General features: G+C 42.1%; 1 protein-coding gene across 4 annotated transcripts in view; it reads right to left on the minus strand.

Moving 5' to 3' along the window:
• LOC122563099 (solute carrier family 26 member 9-like) overlaps positions 1-10,403 on the minus strand; it is a 110,042-nt gene that overhangs the window by 29,174 nt on the left and 70,465 nt on the right. For all 4 annotated transcript variants that reach the window (XM_043716529.1, XM_043716525.1, XM_043716527.1 and 1 more), the window contains 2 exons: positions 9,995-10,101; positions 2,322-2,391 (listed from right to left, as the gene is read on the minus strand). In XM_043716529.1, the coding sequence (XP_043572464.1) occupies positions 2,322-2,391; positions 9,995-10,101 (177 nt within the window). The remainder of the gene's footprint in view (positions 1-2,321; positions 2,392-9,994; positions 10,102-10,403) is intronic.

Genomic DNA, 10,403 nt, shown 5'->3' on the forward strand with positions numbered 1-10,403 from the left:
TAGAGGGCATAGGTTTAGGGTGAGAGGGGAAAGATATAAAAGAGACCTAAGGGGCAACTTTTTCACGCAGAGGGTGGTACATGTATGGAATGAGTTGCCTGAGGAAGTGGTGGAGGCTGGTACAATTGCAACATTTAAGAGGCATTTGGATGGATATATGAATAGGAAGGGTTTGGAGGGATATGGGCCGTGTGCTGGCAGGTGGGACTAGATTGGGTTGGGGCATCTGGTCGGCATGGACGGGTTGGACCGAAGGGTCTGTTTCCATGGTGTACATCTCTATGACTCTATGACTCTAAATTAAAAGCTAAACAAGTAAAAAAACACACATTATATTTAATAGGACCTTCAGTTGATAATGTAATAAATTACCAAAAGAAGGCATGCATACGTTAGCAGAAATTTGGCAAGCGTTTGACAATTATTTAAGCCGAGAACAAATATTTTTTGAAAAAATGTGATTTAATTGAGTAGTTCAATTTTAATTAATGATCTCAAAAGATTCATGTAAAACTGTAAATATGTAGCCTTGAAATCAGGATTTGTCAGACACAGAGGTTTTGTTGGAACTATTGATGAGTCTTTATCAGATTTATACATCCCAAAGAAGATTTGACTTTGGACAAAACTTTTCCCATTGTGCTGGAAGCAGAGATCAGGATGAACCATGGACAAATACAGAGAGGTTTAACTTTTTCTTTGAGAAGGAATACCCTAAATTGTTGACAGGAGGAGGGAAACACAATATCACCACATTAAAGGAGATGCTAAACTGTCATGTCTATATCGACTCAGGAAGATTTGTGTATCCTAATGAAACAAGACCAAAACTAACTTGAAAGGATGAGAATGGGTGTCATTTCCTTGGTGATTAAACAGAAGGAATGGTGTGTTTGGGCATGGCTACTGTACCAGGAGAAAGTGAAGACGGCAGATGCTAGAGATGTTAGAGTCGAAAAGGCTGGTACTGCTGCCTGACCTGCCGTGTTTTTCCAGTGCCACTCTTTTCAACCATGGCTAGTGTACCCAAACCCAATGAATCATGAGAATATGCATTGACCTAATAGAGCACAGGACAGTTATGAATGAAATCTACCTTAAGTAGACCAGAGTTTCGCTCAATGGTATTGAAGTAGAGTCATAATGTCATACAGCACGGAAGAGATCCTCTGCCCATCAAATCTGGGCTGACCTTTATCCAATTATTCTACTTTCCATCACTTGTCCTATAGTCTTGAGCATTATGAAATTTCAAGTGCTCATCTACATACTTTTTGAAGGTTGGAATGTTTCCCTCCTCTACCACTTTCCCTGTCTCAGCAGGAGCAACAGATTGTCCAGTCTAATAGACATCACCATGTATGACAGTTTTCACACTTACCCAAGGACAATGGGGATGATTAAGGACCTTAACAGAAATGGTACAGTCAGTCACTCAAGAGGCAATGGACCAGCAGCATTGTAACTTTATCTGTGCAGCTCAGGGAGTTATAGAGAGGGACTGCTCGAACCTTATATCATTGAAGAACAACCGTCTATTAATGATTGACTCGGATTCCAATGAGGAATGTCATGCTGATGACGATCTGCAGACCACACAAGGTCAAGATCAGAATCAAGGACAGCAGGACCCAAATTGAAGACCTACTAATCTTCTATAGAAACCTCCAGACTGCTTGAATTTATGAAGTCAGGGGCCTGTGGGATTAGATGGGAAAGAAAATTTGGAGGGAGACATTGTCTAAGGCAATTCTTCTAAGTATGCTAGTATTGACAATGTCATACAGTTTTAAGCAGGAAATCAGGGGAATCACTCTGGATTTGTCATCTGTCTCTCCCAATAGCTTTAGTACCAATGTCTGGACAGTTAATCTCATTTAGACCTAATTCAATTAATTATATCTTGTTCAGACAAGAGCTCTTATTGTTAGGATTCTCTAGTGGTTGATCTTCTACAACTGTGAATCAAATATATCCATAGATCCAGACAAGTTCATAGGATTAGAGCGGCAACAAACACAATATCAACTTGCAGCTTTCAACTGCACATTTCTTCAACTATAATTTCCAGGCTGGGGTGCATAACATACTGGTCAAACATGCTAGTTAGAGCACAATACTGATGTAACTAAATAACATGTGTAACTGCAAAGTACAGTGGTTGCTGGAAAACTGAAATAAAAACAAAAAATACCGAAAATGCCTGAAATCTTTACTGTCTCTTTGCGTCCACAGCTGCTGCAGGACCTGCTGAGTATTTCCAACTTTATGCTTGTTCTAAGTAAATAATGCTTGCCTGTTGCTTTGATTAACATCCTTACCTTGTCATAGATCTTGGGATTTCTGTAAATGTCACTGGCTCCTATCTGTGCCACGAGATGGCCATTCCGACTGGGGAGAGAGGAACAGAGAGAAATGCATTAGCAGGAGAGTGTTTCAACTCTTCTGTAACATTTACATTAACAGGAACAACATTCTTGTCCCTGGCCCAAATACATTAATCATGTTTCTCTATAATAAGTCTCATGCTTGTAAATCAAAAGGGCTTTTGTTTAAACAACTTTAGGGAACATTTCCAATGTGCTTTACAACCAATAAAGTACTTTTAAAACATAACTATTGCTGTAACATAGGCAACATAGCAGTTAATGTTTGTCCTGTTTCGTCCACGCTAGCCTCTGAGTCACAAGGTTCTGGTGCAAGTCTTACTCTCGGGTTTGAATGCATGTGTTAAGGTGAACAGTGCAGTATTGAGGGAATTCACTTCTGTTGAATGTGCTGTCTTTTGGTTGATAATTTAAACTGAGTTTCCATCTGCCTGATCAGGAAGATGTAAATGATCCCATGGCACTATGTCAATGAAGAGCAGGAGAGTTTTTCAGGTCAATATTTATTCCTCAACCAATATCACAAATAAAGATCATCTGGTCGTTATCACATTGCTGTCAGTAGAAACTTCTGGTATGCAAATTTGTTGTCACGTTTCCTAAGTGCAGCAGTCACCATGCTTCAAAAGGTATTTTATTGGCTGTAAAAAGTTCAGATTTCACCCTGATCAAATGATCCTCCTTTACTGTCTTGATATAGGCTGTTGAAAATTCCTATTGAATTTTAGTCTATGTGAGTTTAAATTGATTTTGCATGGTGCAGGCGTCATAGCAAGGCTGGTGATGGCGAGCCATTGTTTTGAGCTACAGCAGTCCGTGTATTGTTTGATGTAATTTAGTGGACTGCAAGGCTATATTAGAGCGAAGACTCAATCGGGTTGGATTGAGACTGAAGTCATGTGTAGACCAGACTGGATAAGAATGTCTGGCCCCTGCTCATTCAGGATTTTTCTTTAAATTTAAAGACATTATAGGAATAAAGTAGCTGTGGTTAGTTCGTGTGGTTGTAAAACTACTGAATATTTTAAAAATTCAACTGGTCCATGGAAAATGAATGTAAAAAACCTTAAGCTGCACAGTAGGATATGAACTCATGTTCCCTAAATTATCTGAATTGCTCAAGGGTAATTAGGGCTGGATAATAACTACCGGCTGAGCCAGTGAAGCCCACATTCCATGAATAAAAAAAAGGCTCAGATGTGGAATATTGGTTCAATGATTTAACCGCTCCTGTAAACAGGGAGCTGGGGGGGGAGGGGAAGGGTGGACTTCTTGTTTAAGAGTAAACACAGCATCTGCTCCTGTCTCCAGTGGAAAAGTTAATTGAGCAGGTTTGTCTATGATGCCAGTCAATATTCCTGACTCATCCATTCCACAGCAGCAGGCTCCATCACTGCTACTTGAAATGACACAGATCTCCCAATATTGTTTCCGCAGGAACATGCTTTTCCCAATCACTGCTTTTGCTGCACATGACACCATTCACTCAGAAGTTTCCTATGTATGGTGCAATTCTCCCCAGTGTTTTACCTGTCCATCACAGATTTACCCCACATGGTACAGATCCCCCTGTATTTCTCTGAAATATATTTTTGTATTTTTTCAATATGTCACACAGCATTCCCTCTAATATTTATATGGTACAATTGCCCACGGAACGTTTCCCGTTAACATGGTACAGTTACCTCCACTATGTTTCTATGATATAGCACAGTTCCCCTCAGTACTTTTCTATTTATGGTGCCATTCCCCCTTGTATTTTTCTACTACGTTGTGCAGTTCCTCTCAGTACAGAAGCTCCCCAGCGCTTTTCCTCTATCTATAGCACAGTTCTCTCTAGTATGTTTTCTGCATCCCCCTGCATTTGTTTTGCCATGTAGTACAGCTCCCTCCAGAATTTGTTTTCACTGTGTGCCACAACTCCCCCCAACATTTTTTCTTCACATGGTCCAGCTCCCACCAGTATTTTTCCGCAGGTAAGGTTAAGTACATTGTTTTTGCCATACACCACACAGTTCCCCACCCTGCTATGCATGACACATTCCTTCAAGTACTTCTGCAGGGAAACAAAACTGGAGCAAAGTTAAAAGAAAAGAGGTTAAGGTTGCAAGCAATGAAATCTTCCTGCTGAGATTTTATAATGCAGTAAAATAGCTTTCAACCAGTAAGCAACTTTTCACTGCCTGTAACACCATTGGAGGGTTGCATGAAGGAATTAGTTACATCTGTGGAATCATGAGGGAAGCAGTTAGGAGTCTTATTAGAAAAAATAAGAGCCCAGATCCTGGCCACACAGTCCCTTTGCTATTTCCTTCTGTTTCTTCATGTTGAACATAGTTTTCCTCTCTAGCAGAAGAATTCTAAAGATAAAAGGACATTAGAATTCCACACAAAACAAAAGTCACCAGATTCTCATTTCAAAATCATCTTGAACCCACTTGGCCCAATTATGTCTATCAGCTCTTTGGAAGAGATCTCAAATTAGTCCCACTCTCTCCGTAGTCCTGCAATTTTTTTCAGATACATTTCCAATATCCTTTTGAAATTACTATGGAATCTCAGTCACATCCTTTAGTTCTATCAGACCTGCCATTGTGTGTGGGTGTGTTTGTGTGACAGACAGACAGACAGATAACTGGTAGTGGATCACCCCACCTCAGGCGAGGGGAGAGGTTGAGAAGGAGAAGCCTTCTTGACAACCTCAGCTGGAGTGGGAATTGTACCCACACTGTTAGCATCACTCTGCATTGCAGCCATTGAGCAAACCAACTCCCATTTAGAAAAGTGACACCTCCCTGGGTTAAGGGAGCAAACAAATCTTCTAACTTTCCTTCTGGTTTTTTTGCTAATTATCTGTTGTTTGCCAAAACATCCTTTCTTACCAAGTCTCAACAAATCTTAGGATGGTGTGGAATAATCTGGCTGTTTAGTAGTTTTCTGGGACCAACAAGTTAGCTGAGGTTTCTTTCCAAAGCCAATGAAAACAAAATGTATGAGTTCTCGGATCAAGCTGATATTTTTTCAGCTTGTTACCTGGTTGCCATTACTTTGTATTTTATTTTAAAGATGCAAGCTTTTGAAGAAATAGTTTCTTGATCCTACAGGTCACCAGAAGGATTAAGTAAACAAAGAGGAATTTTTAAAACTTCAGATGAGGTCAGGGAACCGAGACAAACGTTTAATTATTCTGATATTGCCTTTGAGACTGTTTCAAAAATAAAAGCGCCTGTTTTACACTCTTCATTTATTTTGATTTCTGAAGTATTCATTTCATGCAAAAACAGAAGTTAAAACAGCAGGCAAAACTGTTTTGTGAAGTTAAAAAAAATCACCAGATCAACTATTAAAAAGAATGAAGGAAAATTCAGAAGAATCAAGATCCAGAGGGAACTGATTCAACTGTAAACCTTGTGTGGTGTTTGCTTCTGCAGGGCATTACCTAAGTGGGTGGCACGGAGGCACAGTGGTTAGCACTGCTGCCTCACAGCGCTAGAGAGCCGGGTTCAATTCCTGCCTCAGGCGACTGACTGTGTGAAGTTTGCACATTTGCCCCGTGTCTGCGTGGGTTTGCTCCGGTTTCCTCCCACAATCCAAAAATGTGCAGGTTAGGTGAATTGGTCATGCTAAATTGCCGGTAGTGTGGGGGAATGGGTCTGGGTGGGGGCAGGTCAGTGTGGACTTGTTGGGCCGAAGGGCCTGTGTCCAAGCTGTAAGTAATCTAATCTAATTTAATTTCTTTTCATAGTACTTGATTCCAGCACAGATTATTCAGTTTTAAGCATATTGATGAATATAGAAGAATATGTCTTCAATTTCCAATATATCCCAACCCAATTGAGGTCATAGTGCAAACTCAGGACGTTTGGTTGATTCCCAGTGGGGGTCATCTGTATGATTATCCTCCACTGACTTTAAAGTTGACCATTGTTCTTCCTTGAGAATTCCGTGAAAGACTGGTGTTGCTAGTTGCTCAGAGAAGCCAGTGGTGGGTTCCCTTCTTTAGCTGCGGCATTGGCGATTTGGGACAATTGAATAGGTTGCTAGAAGGGCAGTTAAAGGACAACGATGTTGGTGCAGGTGTGGAGTTGAAATTGGAGGTGGAAGGTTGTGTGTAATGTTGCCCGATGTCATTTGCTTAAGGATATGAGTGGAGCAGTTGTGTTTATTTTTATTTGACCATGGCGATGCATAGGTAATTAAGAACATAGGGGCTGGATGATCGTACAGGCTTCAGAACTGATCTCCAATTCAGCCAGCTCATGGCTGCTGTGTATCTTCATTTAAATACCTAGTTTGGCTCCATGTCAAAAGTCATAGAGTCATAGAGATGTACAGCATGGAAACAGACCCTTCGGTCCAACTTGTCCATGCCGACCAGATATCGTAACTTAATCTAGTCCCATTTGCCAGCACTTGGTCCATATCCCTCTAAACCCTTCCTATTCATATACCCATCCAGATGCCTTATAAATATTGCAATTTTAACAGCCTCCACCACCTCCCCTAGGCAAAAGTGAGTACTGAAAATGCTGGAAACCAGAGTCTAGATTAGAATGGTACTGGAAAAGCACAGCAGGTGAGGCAGCATCTGAGGAGCAGGAGAATCGACGTTTCAGGAATGAAGGCAGGGAGCCTCCAGGGTGGAGAGGTAAATGGGAGGGGGGTGGGGCTGCGGAGAAGGTAGCATGAAGTGTTCCAAGGCAGAAGGTGAGGCGTTCTTCCTCCAGGCGTCGGGTGGTGAGAGAGTGGGGGTGGAGGAGGCCCAGGACCTGCATGTCCTTGGCAGAGTGGGAGGGGGAGTTGAAATGTTGGGCTACAGGGTGGTGGGGATGATTGGTGCGTGTGTCCCAGAGATGTTCCCTAAAGCGCTCTACAAGAAGGTATCCAGTCTCCCTGATGTAGAGAAGACTGCATCGGGAGCAACAGATACAATAAATGATCTCCCGGGCAACTCATTCCATACACACTCCACCCTTTATGTGAAAAAGTTGCCTCTTAGCTCCCATTTAAATCGCTTTTTTAGGCAATAGGTGTTGGCACTGCAGAGGTTGAAGTGTATTATTTCCCCCTTCTAATTTAATCCCCTTCCTCTTCCCCTATGTTTCCTTTCAGTTCTTGTTACACTGCCTCTCATGGGCAGTGCTTGTTAACAACTCCTTTAATTGGAAACATCGGCAGCAAATAATTCAACTTGGTTTTATTAAAAGAAAATAATCATTGCTTTGAGATTTACAATTCAACTCCCAACCTCAAAAGTACGTTTTAAGGGAGTGTGTTCCAAGTTCTCACTACCTCTTATCGGAGAAAGTGCTTCGTGACCTTACCCCTGAATGGTCTTTAGTGTTAAGGTTGCCCCTGAAGGCCCCTGGAATGAGCTTCCAATCTCACATCAGCGCCATCACTCAGATTTCCAGTTTCTATCTCAGGAACACTCCTGTCACATCTCATCTGCTGATGAAATCCTCATTCATGCCTTTGTTACCTCAGGCTTTGACTATTCCAATGTTCTCCTGCCTGGTCTCTACTCTCTAACTGGAGGCCATCCAAAACTCTTGTACTCGAGCCTATCATCAGCCCTGCGCTTGCTCAGTTACATTGGACTCTCATCGTTCTTTTGAATGTCCTCCATGGGCTTGCCGTTCTCTATCAATGTCATTTCTTCCCATCCAACGTTCTGACCTCTGATTCTGACTCTGCCATTCCCGATTCCCTGACCTTATTGTTTCATTATTGTCATTTGTGCCTTAAGTGTCGCAGCTACAAACTCTGGAATTCCTTCCCTACATCTCTTCCACATTCTATGTCACTTTCCTCCATTTATGCACTCTTCAAAGCCCATAATCTTTGAAAAAACTTTTGGTTATTTGATCTAATCTCTCCTTAAGTGGCCCAGTGTGGTATTTTGTTTTCTAACGTTTCCTGTGTAGCACTCTGGGACATTTAATATTAAAGTTATTGACGCTATGAGCATAATTGTTGCTGCTGTTTGTCTGAATTCACTAACCAGAGGAAATAATTTCTCATTGATGATCCTATCTGCTTTGTGCTCAATTCTCCTTCTCAGGATGAACTAAAAGAACCTGCTGATAATTTCACTGACAGGCTAAACCTAAAAGGGGTCCTCTTGCATGAGCCATCTAAACAGTATTTGACTAGAGAACCAAGTCCTTTCAAATATCCAGCTAACTTTCCAGCTCTTTCTACATGTGTTTTACTACCTATGCTAGGGATTCCATTAAGGGATGAACTAGAGGTGGCTAGATAGCTCAGCTGGTTATGAAATTTGAGTGTCGCTTACTGGTCCAACATGTGTTTCCCGTTCCCAATTGCCCGGGAAAAGGAGATGGTGAATTGCCTTCTTGGACTTTTGCAGTCCTTTGAGTGTAGGGACACTCAAAGTGCTATCAGGAAGGGATTTAGGAATTTGATCCTGCAACAGTGATGGAATGATGATAAATACTGTGTGGCTTGAAGAGAAACTTGCAGATTGAGCTGTTCCCATGTATCCACTGCCCTTGTCCTTCTAGATGATAGAGATTTGGGTTTAGAAGGTTTAATTGGAGGAGTCTTGGTAGATTTCCACAGTGCAACTTGTCGATGATACACACTGCTGTGTGCCAGTGGTGAAGGGAATATTAAAGATTGAATGATATGCCCAAGAGGTCAGCTGTTTTGTCCTGTGTTCTATCACACTCCTGACTTGTCCCTTGTAGATGATGGAAAGACAGGAGCTAAATTCCAAGACTTTGACCTGCACTTGTAGCTTAGCATTTGTATGGCTGATCCAGTTCAGTTCCTGATAAATGGCAATCCCTAGGATATTGACAGTGTGCAATATAGAATAACAGAATGGTGTAGGATCAATTGTTATTAGCTGTAGTAGCTTTTGAAGAGCTGCTGCCTTGCTTTGGCTCCTGTTTGATATGAAGTAATGTCCCTCAAGTTGCGTAACCACCTCTCTCTTTCTCTCTACCAGGGCAAGTGATCCCTCATACACCATGGCTAATTACCGAGCAGTAAAGCCAGATGTTTCCAGCAGTCATTTCTGGTTAAGAACATAAAGGCACTCAGGAAAAATGACGAATGTGGTATGAATAACTTGAATACTTCAAAATTCCAATTCATGATAGAATAGAATCCCTGCAATGTGGAAGGAGGCCATTCAGCCCATCAAGTCCACACCACTCCTCCAAAGAGCATTCCATCCAGACCCACCCCATCCCTGTTACCCTGCATTTTCCACGGCCAATCGATCTAACCTGCATACCTTTGGACTGTGGGAGGAAACTGGAGCACCCGGTGAAAACCCCATTCAAGCCCAGGGAGAATGCGCAAACTCCACACAGACAGTCACCCGAGGCTGGAATTGAACCCAGGTGAGGCAGCAGTACCAACCATTGGATCACCATGCCACCCCGAAACAATTAAAGTGTTAAAAGAGCGCAAAGCCAAAGTTACTAAAACAACATTTGGCTTCCACAGCAACTACACATCTCACATTTGTACATGTATTTGCTTCAGATGTCCAAGACTTTCATTGTGAGATTCAGACCTGAGTGTGCTTTCCTGATTGCATTATACAGCAGCGCTGAAGGGAAGGTACTTACAATTGTGTCTGGAAGACGACAACCAATGCTGAGAATCCAACTCCAACAGCCACACCATAGGGCAAACCGAGCAGAAATGCTGACAGGAAACTCACTATCCACACACACTGAGGGGTGAAGAGAGAACAGGTGATGAGGAAAGAAGCAAATGGTAACCACAGAAAAAAAATGAATATTTTAACTCTGTCAACAGAACTAGGGAACACAGTTTAAGGATACAGGGAAAGCCTGGGTAGTTCGAATGGGGATGAGGAGGGTACAATAGTTAGAATGGGGATGAGGAGGGTAGGTAGTTAGAACGGAGATGAGGAGGGTGAGGTGGTTAGAACGGGGATGAGGAGGGTGTAGTTAGAATGGGGATGAGGAGGGTGAGGTGGTTAGAACAGGGATGTGGAGGGTGGGGTAGTTA

Source organism: Chiloscyllium plagiosum, chromosome 26 (genome assembly GCF_004010195.1).
Source record: "Chiloscyllium plagiosum isolate BGI_BamShark_2017 chromosome 26, ASM401019v2, whole genome shotgun sequence".
Lineage (NCBI taxonomy): Eukaryota > Metazoa > Chordata > Chondrichthyes > Orectolobiformes > Hemiscylliidae > Chiloscyllium > Chiloscyllium plagiosum.